The sequence below is a fragment of the Nilaparvata lugens genome, chromosome 2 (genome assembly GCF_014356525.2).
Source record: "Nilaparvata lugens isolate BPH chromosome 2, ASM1435652v1, whole genome shotgun sequence".
Lineage (NCBI taxonomy): Eukaryota > Metazoa > Arthropoda > Insecta > Hemiptera > Delphacidae > Nilaparvata > Nilaparvata lugens.
Genome location: NC_052505.1, coordinates 64,906,599 through 64,924,512, shown reverse-complemented (window position 1 = coordinate 64,924,512; position 17,914 = coordinate 64,906,599). Strand labels below are relative to the sequence as shown.

The window sequence follows — 17,914 nt, the reverse complement described above, 5'->3', positions numbered from 1 at the left end:
ATGAATCCATATGAATTAATTATTTCTATTGCTATAATTATTATTTGAAATTTAATTTAATACATGATATCAAGATGTTTGAATCTTATTGTATAACGGGACCACTTTCGCCATTCAAGAGATCAGACTAATTTATAAATTAAAACAGTTTTTTTTTTAATTGATATGCCTAAAAAGCTATTGAAGATCTCAGCTATTGAGATCTGAGCTATCTCCAAAGAGCTATTGAATCCTACCAAATCGTCGGATAAACTACTCTATAGAATAAGAGAAAAAGAGGAACTTTCAACTACTAGAACCAACGCATGAAAATGAATTCAAAACATGGATAAACTGATACCCTATCAATCCTAGTATCCTATTAGTGATAGAACTATTCAATATCTCTTTGGTGGAAGGTACATCGAAAATTACTATAGTATTGTTACAGTAATGCAGTTGGAGTAACTAATCAGGCTCGAAGCTCCTGCCAGTTTGATTATTCTACATTTCATTACGATTTTGTTGTATGTGGACCGATTCTGCCAACGAGGCTATCGAGAAAAGAGCTTGTGATAGTACTGGAGTTGCCACCTCAGGCCTCAGTAGCAATTACTTCTGCACCAACACTGTAATAACATTGCTTCGGGAAATCAATTACGTTATTACAGTATAAATTTATGATCAATGAAGTTTGCTTTGATCGTTAATGATCGAATACTGGCTCAATAGCTTTCCGACTAACGATTACGGCTCTGATCCAAATCTGTGAAGGCCAAGCTTCATTCTTAAAAACTTGATGTAGTTTTTGTTCGAGTATGCTTTTGTAATTACTAAACTGTATTATTAATCTTGCTAATAAAAGCCAACAAAAGATTACATTTGGATTATGTAACTACGTCTGATATAGAAGAAATCAAATCACACCACCAATTTGTCAATTTTTTCCAACTCATATCAGAGTTAATGGATAGGCCTGGACTGGCTATCTTGCAGTCTGAGAATGCTCCATGATATACTGTTGGGAGGCGCCAGGCGATTGTAATAATTTTTTTCTTGGATAACATGTACAATGCACGCATTTCTCATTTTTCAATGATATTTCGACAAGAGATGTAATTTCTTCCAAGCTGAGATTGACGGGTTGACATACCGTAATATCTATTTAAAATACCATGTGTAGGCTATTAATTATTATTAACCCATTATTCCAGATTACTGTAAGGTACTCACCTTTTTTAAGAACATAATAACATGAACTTTATTTTAGCACACAATAGACTAACTAGATAAAAATTATTCATAAAAAGACAACCAATCATATACAAATCTCCTCTCATGTGAAAAAGCCGTTCTTCATTACACTTATCAAAAAGCATTCTCATCTGCTATACACTGCTTCAATACTCAAACATGAATAGAAACATTAAGAAACCCAGTGAAAAAATCACAAAATATTAAGAGAAATTATTATATGAATGATTGTTTCTAGAACAAAACCAATAAAAAAACGTCACAATAGGCCATGAAATATCGCTACATACATTTAATGGAACCAATGTCAACTTATCAATAAACGCACAAAGATAGCAAAGGATGAAATATTTATAGTACTATAATTCACTGAAATAACAGATCATTTTTACCTGAAACGCACGCCACTCCTCATTAGCCGAGGTAGAGACATAACTCACATAAATTTACGACAATCACTTGAAACAAGCCGAGCTTAAGCTCACAGGACTTTACAAGCTTTACAGCTTCACAAGACGAGTGTTGTAACAAAACTGCTGTGAAACAGATACTCAGACATCTTTCCGCAAGGACTCTGGCAGACGCCAAAGTGTGCATGGATTGCGGCCAGCCTGGCTTCTAACCAAATTGCATTCAAACAATAATAGACACAGATTATTTTAAATTTTCGTTTTTATGAAAACGGTCATTGTTAAAAAGTGCGGAGATTTATGAAGATCGTCAACATGAACTCTGCGATTTTATGCAACGCAGTTTCTGAGCCATTAGAGAAGTGAGAGAGAACTTTGTGACTTCATCATTTTCCGTACGAAAGAAAATATCGAAAATGTCATTCAATAAGATGTTCATCCAGTCTACCTGTCTACGTCAGGTATTCTCAATTTTTTAACGTCTCACCCCCTTATTCACTTCCACCCTACTTGAAGGTGAACCAAGATAAGAGAGGCTCACCATTATATATTGAAAATAAATGATTATTTAAAATTCAAATCTTCAATAAAAAAGGGACTGATGATGAATTAATTGTGCGATTAGTCTTGATAATTTTTTTTCATCTGTTTCTTGATGCATCTCAACATTATTTTTTCATTGTGATGAGCGTGATTATTTCCATCAATATAATACAAATTATTCCCATTCATTATGAATTATTCAAATATTCATTCATTATTCGCTATTCAAATAGTGTTGATTGTTTTTTTATCTTATTTTAATTTGTTTCATCTTAGTATTTTCATTTGTATTCATTAAAATCAGATAACAAGTACCTTGAATTATTATTCATTCTCTTCTCTAACTCCTGCTCCTCCCTAGTTTTCATTCCAAACTGATCATGATAGTTGTATTCCAACTACGGTTTCAACTATTCGGCACCCTTGGAATATGTTTTGTAGTCACATATTGTTGGTAAAAATTTGATAATGATTCAATTAGATAATTTGAAACATATTTTTCAATTTACTTCATGAGGGTGTTTAAGAAATATACTCACTGAATAAATGCATGATTCGCTCATATTAACTATGGTATACAGAATTATGTAAGTCGTAATCATAATTATTATTTAATATAAATATAAGATTTGACAAACAATTTATCTCCATCACTGGGAGGAAATGACTTGTTCATAGAATTGTAATTGAACGATAACACAAGTTTGAGCCATAAATAACTGAGTATGTATCAGTAATGAGTGGGAAGATTATGATAAGAACTGCTGTAGAAATCTTGAATAATTACGTCAACATACGTAATAAGAAAACTGTACAAGCTAATTTGCATATTGCAATATTCATCAAAAGGTGACTTACACACTTACAGCTATTCGAAGCTCATTGGAGTACATTTTCCGTGAAATATTATTCACTAATAAATTCAAGAGTGGAGTTGGATTGGATTGAAAAAGTCAAATATCATCCTTGACAAATGATGTTTTTTCAGCTCTTCAGTAAGCTGATATCAAGAAGGAATCGATGCTCAACAGAGAATGTACAGCTACGGTTTCCAGCAATATTTCTGAGGATAATCAGAATGATATGTGGAATTCGATTTATTCTAATTGAATAAAAAAACATCAGCCCAGGTTTTCACTTTGAATAAAGTAAGTTTATACACAGAATTGTTTAATTTCTGAAAAGTAACGACTGATTTATTTTCAAATTATTGTAATTTGTTTGATTTAGTGCAACAATCCTTTGAGTATAATAATTTAACAGAGTTGTGGCATGATCATAGAAAGAGAGAGAGTGCAGGCCTACAGATTTCCTTTAATGCTTATTCCATGGCATTATGTAGTGCTAGTGAGGACAAGAGCAGGATACTTCAAACTCTATTGAGCTTTTATTTGTAAATATACTTTCCAGCCATTGACTTGACCTTGCACAGTGGAAGCTACTATTCTTTCTTTTTATCTTGACGACATAAATTCAGAAGGTCTTGAGTCAGATTCATGAATTTTAGACTGAAGTACTTAATAAAACACGTAAATAAAGTTCAAATTATCTTTCCATCTCATTTTCTTCCCATTGTCATCACACGTTTCTAGAATGTCTTAGGTTTTAAATATTAGTTTCTAGAACTCAAGAAAATTATCACTTCTCAAGGGAGATAGGCCTATGCGATGGGAAACCCACTGTAAATATCATGAGAAACATAGGCAAAAGTGATAAGAATACTCCTGTTTACTCCAGGATGCTATTTATATCAAAACTATTGACTATATCTATTATAAAACTATATCTATTTATAAGATGTGTTTGTTCTGGACAGTACATAGTGAATATAGTATTGATATCTTGATGATCCTGATATATTCTATCATTATAGTATTATAATATCTGATAATTATAATATTGGTATATATTATAACTGATATTATTTTATTGAGTCCTTGAGTAATTCATATTTCAACCCTAATAAATAGGAAAAGAGACAAGTATAGTCAGTGCCCAAATAAAGCTCTATGAGCAAAGCCCATGTTATAAGTAGGTATAATCTCCATTTGCCGTGAATGAAATAAGTTATTTGAAGAATCAGATTATCGAAACCTGAAATTAAATTTTATCATCATTCGTCCTAGTACGGAACAATGAATTCATTTAGATTTTTTTTTTTTTGAGATGAGAACTCAATAGCCTACCTACTTATTTCAAAACGTTGTTGAAAAAGAAAAGTTCTGGTTTTTGGCCAGTATAGCCTGAGATATTGCCTGTAGTTCAGCCTATAGTTATAGCCAGTATTGAAGATATAACCTCATGTACAGCCTGAGTAGCTGATCTGAGTCCAGCGCCACGTAATCTGTTGGATTAAGCTCTGAGCCACCGAACACTCTTGAGTGTCAGTCAATCTCGCTAATGGCTAAAGCTTGCTTCTCTATTTTTAGCCGGCAGTTTATTTATGCAATGAGAGTTTCGTTATAGGGACAGGTCATGCTCGACCGTTATGCGAAATATGCATGCAATGGATGACACTTGGCAATTGACGCCACGAAAGGTCGTACAGTATTATCACCTTCATGCTTTATCGTGGTGCACTATCAATGAGAGTTACGAAAAAAGGTATTCTCTACCAGTTTATCAAATAACTAAATTTTATTCAAAGATCAACTTCCATTATTTTCTTTTAAATTCCACTAGATTTATGAAAAATGAAATTTTAACAGAATTTTTGAAAGTAGCCTACGTCTATTATACTTTGAATGATGAATATTTGCTCTATTTTCAGTGATCTGACTTTCAGGGAATGTCATTGATTATATTTCAACATAAATGGAAGATTTAATTCCGAGGGCAGCATAGAAAATATGCTAGTGGAACTCGTGAAATTGAAAAACTGTATTATTCAACAACCACATAGTTACTAAAGAGCTGAAGAATTGCAGAGCTATGAATTTTATTTTTATTATTATACATTTTGAATATGTTCTTTACTGGTTTTGAGCATGTGGGAAAATAGATTGAGAATGAATATTCTATCTACATTCTACATCTTCTGCTACTTTCGATTACCGTATCGCGTTGATTTGTTTAAAATGCCAATCGAAATTCACCGGGTTTTCACGATTCCAGAAAGTGTTCTAGTTACTGGAGTAAAATGGAGTTACTGGAGTTACTACTCTAACTGATTACAGATTGAAATAAATGTCAAGCAGGTGTAAAATGGTTCGGTTCAAACACGTTACAAGTTTTTACCGTTATTAGTTCAGCTAAGTTTCAAGTTTCATGTTTTTTTTTTTTAACATGCATTGGGTAATTTACCTCCAAAACGTCTACCTTATTCGTGAAACTAGGCTTAACGATAATAAATGTTTTACCTGATATTTCACTGAAATATTTTAATGCATGTGACTGTAAATGAAATGAAATTGAATTGAATGAATAAACTTATTGGATGAATGATGACAGTCTAGTATTACACGGAGAAGTCAGAAGTGAAATATTGAAAATTCTCTTCTGAGAAGAGGATACATCTCATTTCCACTTTTAGCTTCTCTTCAACATACAGACATAAATCTGATACTTGAATCAATTATAAAAAAATCATACACTCCCAATGTTTCGTTGTTCTGAGCAACTACTATTTCGGTCATTATTTCAACCAATTAGTAAAAAGCAACACCAGACCAACAAAACGTGCGCTATTATTTTGTTAGTTAAAAGTTTCAGACACGCTAATATGTTATTTACGTCAGAGGATATTTTAAAATTAGCCAAGTTTATGTAGCGTGAGCTATTAATGTTCTGTCGAGAGGAGTCAATTGAAATTGCTGACGTAAATACGTACTTTAAAAATTAAATGTGGTGGACCCTTGAAAGCCATTCAAGTGATTTCCCTTGAGTGCCTAACTGCCTGAAAGAAACATCATTAGTATTACATTTGAACTTTCATGAGTGAAATAAGATAATGGTTTTTCGCGTACAGAGATCCAATTTCATCTATTTATCATCGACTTCATCCTCCTTCCCATCTAACTCATCATCACCCACCCAGCTTCTTTGCCATCTCTTCCCGCTTGTGTTTCAGTAACCTCTCATCTCCTAATTCTCCATAATTTCCTCCTTATTTTATATCTTTATGAGTGAGACTTTAGTAGAGTGATTTTTGCTACTACTGTACTCCGATTTTTGAATCCCTCTTGTCCGCCCACTGCTACTTCTCCACCACCTACTGATACTTCCCTTCCTCCTCCACCTCTAATCATTTCTTTCTCTTCCTCCTCATCCTCCTATTTCACCACAACTTCCTTTGTCGCCACTACCTCCCTTCTTCACACTCATTAATTCTTCCAGTTTCCAACACAAACTTCAGTCAACCTAGTACTTCCATTCTTTTTCAACTATTACAATACTTTATTATTATAATACTGGACGGAAAATTTCCAATCCCACGTGGAACGTAAACTTCATGATAATAAATATTACAGATTGGTCGACAACTCAGTGAGAGAATAAGCTAAAATGTTCAATGTTCTTTTAAAAGTTGGCATTTTGTCTATTAAAATTTCGTGATCAGAGTTCTTTCCTATGCAAATTTACTAGAAGCTGGAAGCAATTTTGCTGTCAGCGTGTGAAACATGATGTCTATTCAACAGAGAAACAGCTTTGATTTGAGGCGTGTGAAAATATTAAAAGAGGTAGAAGTGACAGCAGCTAACATCCCAAGGTCGCTTACAATGAATGGTTGGAAAATATTGTCTGACTTAAATTGACTTAAATCCTTGCTTGCTTTCTTCAAATTCATGTTTTCATTCATACGTTTGGTAAGAAAATAATTATAGAATTGAAAAAGGTTATAACGTGTTTTTGTCTCACTGAAAAAACGTTTGCTCTATCAATTAGCACAATTCCTCTTATAGGTATCTTAAAAATTCCAAAAACGTCAACAATGGACTAACATAAGTTTCTTCTACCTTTTTATCTCGAAAATTCGAAGGCCAGGATGGAAGAACTACAAAGTGACTGACCACTTTTGCGATGATATACTCATAACATACGATGTATTCATCGTTTTAAAAAACTACGATTACAATGTTAATTGAAGAAACATACAACTATTTTGTCTCTTAGTCAACAAGTAGATACAAATTTTTATTCTTCCGTTGTTGCTATTCAGTCTCCATTGCAGGCCAGAATCAAATGCCCATTGAATTCACGATCTAGTTACAGAAATTTACACCAGTCTCAGTTTTAAGAGTGAAATTAATATTCATCTTGAAACTAATATTTATCGTAATATTCTCAACTCCATTTTCTGATAAACTATCCACAAAGTTTCATTCAGTTGCAGTGTTTTTAGAACCAGAGGCTACTCTCGTCTTGATAGGAGGACTAAATTATCTGGTAAATTATTGTTATTCTTAGCATCACTAACTACTTAAAAACTGCCAGAAATACACTTGATTGATAATCTCCCACATATCTACTCATTTGATGAATTGTTATTATCGCGTTGAGATTACACCGATGACGTTAAGGATGATTAGTTTGAATTTGACTGCACTTTGTCACTAATGTGATGAAAATTAAATTTTCCTGGCCGAATGCCCAATGACGAAGCTTCACCAGTGGAATTCACTTCAGTGTCAGCAATATTTAAATAGGAAGTTTCTATGTTAATTACAAGGAAGTCTGAAAGTTTGAAGTGAATCTCACAACAGCGACTCGCAGTCTGCTGTCTTCATTCTCCAGACCTTTCCAAAAATAAGTTCGCCCAAGAAAGAAGACGAGAACGTTTTCGTGTTTTAGTGGTATCCGTCTAATCCAAGGAACGTCAGCATGTCTGGGTGGAATTGATTCTCGCAATAACTTGGTTGCTGACTGTTCTGAGAATTGTATTTGAAGATATCACATTTACATTTCCACACCTCGTTCAAGTTACTTGGAAAAGACAACGATTTCTATCTGGTGACTTGGATTCTTGGAAATTATTTCTACCGTTATATATCAACACATAAAATATTGTCATCAGTCGTTGCTATATCGAATTAGATGAAAATTGATAGATTGATCATTGTGCAAACAAGAAAGTAGCAAGTTTATTCAATAATACAAGCTATTCAGATGTAAAGCAAGTAATATTCACAAAATCAAAGATTACTATTAGCATCATCGTTGCCTGATGAAGCAAGTAAAGCATAACGAATCTAGGGGTTTATAGAGATGCGGGGGTGTCCACGAGTGGAAGGGGGTTTGGACGCATCCTTAAAATTCTTTGGGGAGGGGGGCTATCAGAATTTCAAATCAAATATTGGTGAGGGGGGACCAAAGAAGGTCAGCGTGTTCAAAATGACGAGACAAATTGGATTATATATAGAGAAACCCTGGATTCTGAGTCAAATAAGATAGCCTAGCTAGTTTGTTTGGCGTCACGTATGTTATATGGCCAACAGTGGTACAACAACATTTGTACCAGATTGATTGTTATCGATTAGTGACCAAGTCTATTTTGGTCGCTGCAACCCAATAAATCATAAATTCATCGATTCATGAATTAAGTTGGACATGGCATTTCTATTCGTCTGGGTCTGGCCGTGGCATAACAATAATTTCGAATGTGTGCGCGACAAATAAACTGTTCAAGGAGAAACTGATGGTCGCATTGACGTAGCGCTCCGCTGTGAACCGCCGATGAACCATGTATTTCAGCCTCCTATCATAAATAATTCATTACTCTTTGGAGCCATATCAGAAGGCGATCAGTCGATGGGACATTGACATAGAGAAATTGACGTAACTCAACATAGATTATCTTGCAGAATGAATTTTTGAAGTGATAAAAATTTATCAGTAGGGAAATCCAATCTAAATCTAATAAGGTATAGTTAAATTCTAATATTGGTGATATTTGATTTTTGGTGAGCTATATAAATAACTTACTTAGTCCCAATTTTTAAATATTCAGGAAATCGAAATCGAGATATTTTCGATAGGGGAATCCCAAATTAATGCCTCTATGTTCTATGCTATTTGATAATCAATAAGAATAATGCTATCTCTATTGTATTCAATTGCCTTAAGCCTCCAGCTTTGGTGAGTGATAATGTATCATATTATCCAATTCAAATGTTCAGTTTCAAGATATCTGGAGTAAAATTGGATGGGTCAAACTTTAGCTTGCAAGATAATACAATAAATCAGAAGTTAATAGTTGAAATAGGTAGTTTATAGTTGAGAGTTAGATATTTTTAATTATGTGGTTTCAGTGGTCCTTGAAATATTTGCTTGTTTATAATTTTACATGTTTATAATTTTAAAAATTACTGAACTCATAAGCTGGAGTGGATTGAAAAAAAATCTGCTGAAGATGGACAGAATCTACCGGCAAAGTTCATAGAAATTTGAAGTTTAAGATCTTTTGAAGCTATTGGTGGTAATTAGGTAAAATTGGGCTAGTAGTCTCCATCCCCATGGTGAATTGGAAAAAATATTTTACTGTGAATAAATAAATCAATAACATACTATCATTTCAATCACTAAATCCATACTGCCGTTCTTTTCAATTTAAATTTTTCTTATTCCATCTTATTCTTGTGATGAAACAAGATTATTTTCCTATTTTTCTATTTCGGGGTCATCGACATCATTCAAGATATAGTTAAACGATGTGGAGTCAGTCGTCTTCATGTATGGAATGACTTTATCGAATCAGCAAATGAGAAAGTTTTGTGGGCGTAGACTTGTAGTGTAACCACTTGCGTGTACACGCACGTGATTGGTCGAGGCTGAGTGATGTAGTAACCTCAAAGCTAATTCTAATAATAGCATTCACCAATAGAGAGAGGAGAGAGAGCCATTCCATGAGGAGAGGGGTAATTCTCACACATGGGTTGTTTAATAGTTATTACTGAATAAAGAAATGGCTATTTATTCTTTTCCAAGTTAAGGGTGGTGGATATTGTGATGGTTTCAAATAAGTTGATTGACTTGAATAGCTTGATGATTTTGGGTTGAGTTTTGAGGAAAAGGAATAATTTTGAATGAATATATGTGATTTTGTATCTTTGCAATAGTTACTAATAAACAATTTGCATTGAAGTTACTAATCAATTCTCCAAAAATCTCCATTATAGATTCATTTATGTCTTCAATTCTGTCCTAATACAGTAATTATAACTTGACCTCTAGTTTTTAACCGACTGGTCTAGTTGAAATACTGCACTGTTTCACAGTCTCAAGGTGAGTGTAAAACTTTGCTCGCCTCTATTTTTCCCCACATCAAAATTGGAAAACCCGTAGAAAGATAGCTTCTATAAGCTGATAATTCCATCATCACTAGTCGAATTAGTATAAATAATAGGCTTAATAATACAGTATTTGGCGATAAGGCTGAATAATATTTTCGCGGGTTTTTTCAATATGTAGTCAAGGATAGTAATAGGATGAGTGAAGTAAACTTTCTGCATGAGAAGTGAGAAGGCCATTCCTCAGTTCAGAACCAGTTGTATCGTATTGATTCAAGGCTAGACAACTGAAAGTTGGAGACGAACAATCGGTTTTAACTGCTGGTAGGTCATGCACTAACGTACAAACAATCGCTATCCGTTGATCAAGAAGCTCAAGAAGAGAAAGGATACTGAATAGAACATCTTCAATGTCTTGTCAAAAGGAACGGTTTCCTTGAATAACCCATTTGAATTGCGAAAATTCAGCTTTGATCAATTCTTTACACTACTATAAAGGCAATTAATGAATGCATTGTACATATGCTGAAGATTGATATCATGAGATCTTCCCATCATTTTCTATGTTAACATTTATAAGAGAAATTCGAACATATTTATCATGGTTCAGATTCAGATTATCATCCTATTAAAAAAAAAACTCAAATTTACTAGGTGAATTCAATTTGATGAATGTTTCTAGAGATAATAAATGCACATTTTTCGAAGTGTAAGATTTGTTACTGTGTACCTGTGCATTACTTGCAAAGAATTGTATGATATTCAACATTTAGAACAAGTTCTAAACCAGGGAGTAGGACTCTCACTCTAATGTCTAAATTACATTCCATAATCTCTGTTCTAAACTCAAATTTGAAGGATTCCATTGAGCTACTTTCCAGGCAATGGAGAACTATTGGTTTAAATTCATGACTTTTTATTCCAACTTCAACTGGATCATTGGACGTTTCAATAAAATTCATAAGTTCATACAACAAATATTACATTTCAATTTTTCTACTTACTGGCAAATACGGATTGTCTTTTTAATAGATGAACATTCGAGATTATAAATCTCAATGAACTCTAGAAAATACATGAGTCGAAAAACAAACTCACTGTAGTCAAACCAGAACGTTTTCAAAAAACAAACAAAAGTAAGTTCAACAAATTCACTGTTCGTCTGATCTGCACACCTTGTCAAACCAAACTGAGCGTCAAAAGCTGTAACAAGGTACAAGTTCAATATTTAATCTTCGTTCAATCAACAGATGCTCGAGTTAATCTCAAATAATGTTTTACATCAGGATATTCGCCTAATGCAAATTACGTGTTGGTAAACAGAGTTGTGATAAGGCACACAAGATAATGACTGTAACAGCTAGATCCGTTTTGAAATTAAAAATTGTTCTGGATGATGTAAAACACATCATCAATTCCCCTCAAGTGATTGTTCTGAATTATCAGACCATAAGAAATTTTCGACAATTTATGGCTACTCCAGACTCCAATTCTGAATCTGAGTTAAAAGTCATTTTAATAACAACACCAGTAACGAACGATTCGTGCCACGAAAAGATTATGAGGTATTGAAGAAACCAGTCAATAACCTTCCTATTTGAAAATGTTAAACATCTCAGGAGTCCTAAAGCCAAGTATCAATCCAGTATCAATACTCATTTTTATTCATCACAAGGTTAAAAGGCCTTACTATACAACATATCATGTTGACAAGACTTCGAGTATAATTATTATTGAATAGCAGTATGAAGATGAGCAAATAAAATATTTGTATAATTGACATTCAAGAAGCTGGAATATGAATAGATTTGGGATCATGTGTATTTTATTGAAAAACAGACCAAACTTTATTTAAGGAAAATTATGGTTTCCATAAGCATTCTAATTTACATCAATTTATTTAAGGAAAATTATAGTTTTCCTAAGCATTCTAATTTACATCATTGAAGTGATTTCAACTGTATCTAATTTAACATATAATTTATCCATTTATTGCATCAAAAACAATGATGGTTAAAAACAATGTGAGTAATGAAAGAGAAGCAGACATTATCAGTTTATTATACACTGAGGTGAAAAATATTAATTCAATTCAAATATAAGTAGTATTATTGAATAGCTTACTTATAATTTGAAAGGCGGCCTCCTTTGATTTCATTGAAATAATAAGTCTTGCGTTTGGAGCCTTCACAGACGGACCTAATTTTTCTAATGACGAAAACTTCCATGATTCCCCACTACACAAGGAACTGAATGGATTCACAGACAACAATGGAAAAATGTGTTATTTCTCAACAGCAAAAGTGTGAGAGACGCTAACACTGAGAATTGTGAGAACGTTCATGTGAAACTACCGTGCAAAACTCATTAAGTACTGATAAGGAAGAGTGCAAGAGCTCAAGACGTTGAATGATAAGTTTTCTAATACTCAAGTCACTCTGATTTACTGCTGAATTTAACAGAGTGGGTTTTGCTTCAGCTACAAAATACGGAAAATTTCCTTGAAAATTTCCGATAACTTTCCCTGCTTATTTCCTTATTATTCAATTTATACTCAATTTCAATTTTATTGATGTCATGCATTGTACAATAATACAATATAGACACAAGCCAAATACATAGTCAAATTTACATTGGTACATTATATTCTGAAGAATATTCCGATATCAGAATGGCAAAAAATAACTCAATACGAAAAGTGGATAAGAATCACATCATTTTGAAAACCACTCAATTCAAAAAGTTCCATTACACTGTAAAAGGATTTTTCGATCAGCCAGTCCTTCATCTTGATCTTCAACATTTTATAAAGTTGTGGTGTATTTTTTATAAACATGCAATCACAGATTTTCATCCATTCTGAAATCATCAAGTTGTTCAATACCTCATTTAGGCTTAAGTATTTCTCAATAATCATATATCCTGAGAAGTATATCTCAACATATGTACTTCACACATCGTCTTCTTCAGACATGATCTTCTTCCCACAGAATACAGAATTTCAGTATTAAAAAAATGTCTGTATTATATACAGAATTTGAGTATTAAAAAAAATAGCTTGATCATCTTCTCTTGCTCAACACTTTTGACTTATTTGATTGTAAACCAATCATGTCTAGGTCATCCATAAGTTGAATTCTGAATTTGCCACTTCAAAGTATGATACTATTTCTGAAGACAAGTTCATTCCTCCTTGTTTATTCGCTTGTGAGACAGATGTCTTTCACTTTACTCCTACCAAGTTTCACTGTCATTTGAATTTCGAAGTGGAACGATAAGGATCATTTGAAGCCATCATTCCTCGTTATTTATCGGCCCTGGTCCATGTGCTTTACAAGCGCCCCTGGATCTTTTCCAGTTTTGAAAACACGCTGTGAGGGAGGATTTGACAAGTCAGTGCAGTACTACGCTTGATGTGACGTGAATCTACTCACTAGTAATTCTTCAGCAAATATGACACCTCCACTCATTTTTTCTCAACTTTTATACTTTTAATTTCACTAGCGGCTACTTCATTTTATAAATCGATAAGTTGATATTATATTAATTTTCTTCTGTGTAATCATTAAGCCTGTATCAAGAGTGCTGATGGGGCGTTGTCTGTTGAAATATTTGGCTCTGAAATCTGAATAGCGAAAAGATTGCTGAACATGGGAACTCATTCAACAAATGTCATATCCACGATATGGAATCACCATCATGAGGTAGCGTTGCCAGGACTATGAAATGGGGGTTGACAAAATTTCGGACTTCCTATGGATGGTCCTATAACATGAATTTGATAGGTGAGTGGGGGTGGGGTTGAAAAAGCAAAATTGGGGTATGTAGATAATAAAAATTTTGTTTTATGTTATAAGATATCCAATTGACCCTCTTCTATCATGTTTCACATATTATAGTTTTTCTTCCATAACTCAAGCTGTAGGCCTACATGATATTCGGTATTAAAAGACTATCTGCTTGTGAAATTTGGCAACAGAGTTGATATACTCTACTGTTTACCAAAGTTGTAAACCGGAAATCCTCAAAACAGTGATCGCCTAAAAACTTCCGAAACATTGATCGTAGTAAGAAAAGTGAAGTTACATTCAGTACCGTCTATCTTGGGCCGATTGTCACGTAGAATATCAAGTTACTGTTTATTATCTCAATAAAAATTGGTATCACGAATCGGTGTGGAATAAATCTTTTATTTCATCATCTAATAGAATAGCTTCTTGAATGAGGAGTGTATAGTACTCATTTCTCAAACACAGATCAATGTTACAGTTGTTTCAATTTACTGTGATATAGTAAATAATTTACATGACATAACACAAAACCTCATTAAACACAAAAATATAAATTCAAAATTTTGAAACTACTCTCATGAATTCTATAGAAAAAACTGAAAAAATAAGCCAACACTGTAAACTCATGATTTCAATGTAGAGAAGTAGTCTTTCATGGATGCAAAGTTCACTCTCAATATAACCATCTCATGAGTTAAAAATAACCATCTCATAAAGTTAAAGCTATGAGAAATATCTGATAAGATATGCTCCCAAATAAGACGTAGCATAGATTCCAAACTTTAATTTTTACAAATAAGATTATGAATGTTCAACCATTTTGATGTTTGATGGTTGAAATGATACATACCTGATGGTGACTGCCAGGAGAACGATAATGATACCAACCAGTACCATCGCAATGAGCACACCAAACACCATGTATAGCGTTTCATTGGGATCATCTGAAAAAAGATTTACTATTAGAATATATTTTGCCGATTTGGAAAGTCATTTTTCAAGATCATTTGTAAATTCGAGTTCATTCATGGACATAGAAGAAGGGTTGAGCGAGCATGCTTAGACCAATTTTTGTCTTTCTGACGTCATTCCACATTTAATTACCTACAGTGGGATATCGATATATTGGATGATTTAATTTAATACCTTGTTTGGTTAAAAACATGACGTCATTTGATCCTCTGGATAGTTGGCATACATTTATTGTAGCCCTACGGTATACTTCTTCATAGTGAATACACTAATTACTGATTTGATTAGACCGAGTTCTATCTGATATGAATTCAAAATAGATTTGTTCTTGACATGTAACGATGCAATAGAAAAACTTGATAATATATTCGTGTGGAATATTGTAGAATTCAGCCTTAAAACACGCCCACAACAGCTAAATAATACAGAAGAATGATCGACATACTATTGATGCTAATCTGAATGCTAAAATACTAGGAATTTGAAACATTTTCAATAATACAGTAAACAGTATGATGAATAATCTAAATTGAATTTGGAATGAGCAATAAGCAGCATTCGCATTGGAACAGAGAATCCAACTCTTTGGAGCACTTACAAAATAATATTATAGGAATTGAAATTAGAAAATTTTAGAGTAATAATGAGCCATTTTAAAGTGTAAAATGGCTCTATAATGAGTTGAAACTGGTTGTGATCTGATTAAATAAAATTAAGGGTACTTGATAAATTTTATTGTATTTTAGTATGTAACTATTCAATGCATTGCAATCCCAGCAAATTTGACATTCTCTAACGTTTAATTTGTGTTTCAGGCACGACGTTCCCAAAAATGAATTCTCATACTTCTAGATTCTGAAATGGATTGCCTCCTTTGCATTGAAATCCAATGCATAATTTTATGAGCCATTCAAGATCAAGTCCAAACTTGGCGCTCAGAGTACAGCAGTTGAGGTGAATGAACTGCAATAATGAATTTTCTTATTCTTGTTGATACCATCATGAGTATAAACAAGCAACGTTGTATCAACAAGTTGTTGTGCCTTCCTCAACATCGACAAGCATTCGATGAGGAGGAACAGAGAAGCCTCTGTCTGTTGTGATTTGTGCGCAAATAGGTCGTTGCTCCTCAAGGAATATAAAAACTTGTTTCGCCAGTCAAAGCATGTAAGTTTTTCCACCAATGCACCTTCTATTATTAGCTAATGCCACAGAATACAACACAGAAAGTTCGCGTAGCACAGAATACAACATGCTGTACAATATTCTACAATATGCTGTATTCTGTGCTAATGCTGAATGTCTGCTCAAACTGAGCTGATGTCACCAGATCCAACCTGTTGTTCTCAATGTATCATTGACGAAAGATAACTCAACTCAAACTAAGTAGCTACTACAATAACGTAATGAATAAGTTATTGACAATAAAGAGACAGAAGTAAAGCAGTGCAATTTGACTGAATTCTATTATAAAAAATATAAAAAGTTTATAGCTCAAACATTGATTATACGATAAGTACCGATTTTATTATTTGATTCCCTGTGCTGTCACCAAGAATTTGATACAATTGGATGTCATCAAATATTTATTATTCTTACCTTGGAAAGCCATTTCAAGTTTCTGATAACGGATACTGCGAAATTTGTACAGTTTTCCAGTATCCTGATATTTTAATGGTAATCTGATAAATGGAAACAGTAATATTATCTTCAGATAATAGATTCAGATTAATAATTATAATATGATCTACAACTGTAGATGGTTCTGATTATCATTATTATTATTATGTGATATTGAATGAGTTGATAAAAATAAATGTTAATTTGTTTCTCTAATAAATTGGAGTAATTGGAGCTGGGAAATACTTTTTTGGGAAAGAAAATCATATTCTTTTCTGAAACTTTGAAGTTTTGGTACAGCTCGATCCACATACATATGGAATACCAGATTTCATGTTTCTGGATCATTGGATGACTGTTCTTTACATAAAAACGAATGATGAGGAAATCTATCCGAAAATAAAAGAGCATAACTAATAGAAGCCATACTATAAATAAATGAAAATTTCTACGAGACTGGTAAAATCAATCAGAATGATGAATCATGCAAGCATCATCATTGATGATGTAGAATAATAATATTGTTATTTATGGAGCTTTTGATTGTAGTCTATTTTAATATTCCGTGTGTTTTATGGAGGCATGACGTGCAGCATGCAGCATACATAGCACGGTCCCCAAAGGTGGCCCAATTTCTATTTCTAGGTGGACCATGAACGGCGACAATCATATCTCAGACAAAATTGTGATCACGCAATGTTCAAATAGGCTAAAGTTAACCAGACCAATAAACAAGATTATTTATTGATTTATTAAAATTATTTTTGATGACACAAGCTCTTCAAATAAATGAGTTGATTTGGTGAATTTTAATGTAGCATATTCTATGGATCAATTCCATTGGCCAGTTATATCTATATCTTAGACTATTTCTCATCTTGGTATTTCATAGGTATAATCAAGGACTTAGTAAACTAAGGTTGGATCTGTGGTATAATCTTATACCAGAGATTGATGGTTTAATTTAGAATTAGCATCATCATCATCATCAACAACAATTGATAATTAGTATTGATTCTGTTGAAATGCCACATCAATATTAATTCTCAATTAGAGTATACATTTTCAAAACGTTGGAATGAAATGTTGATTATTCGTAGATTCACGAACAAATCGATAT

The 17,914-nt window shown here is 33.1% G+C and overlaps 1 protein-coding gene across 4 annotated transcripts in view; it reads right to left on the bottom strand.

Moving 5' to 3' along the window:
* Positions 1-17,914, bottom strand: part of LOC111047722 (serum factor response D) — a 282,522-nt gene that overhangs the window by 31,364 nt on the left and 233,244 nt on the right. For all 4 annotated transcript variants that reach the window (XM_039422459.1, XM_039422461.1, XM_039422462.1 and 1 more), the window contains one exon: positions 15,053-15,146. In XM_039422459.1, the coding sequence (XP_039278393.1) occupies positions 15,053-15,146 (94 nt within the window). The remainder of the gene's footprint in view (positions 1-15,052; positions 15,147-17,914) is intronic.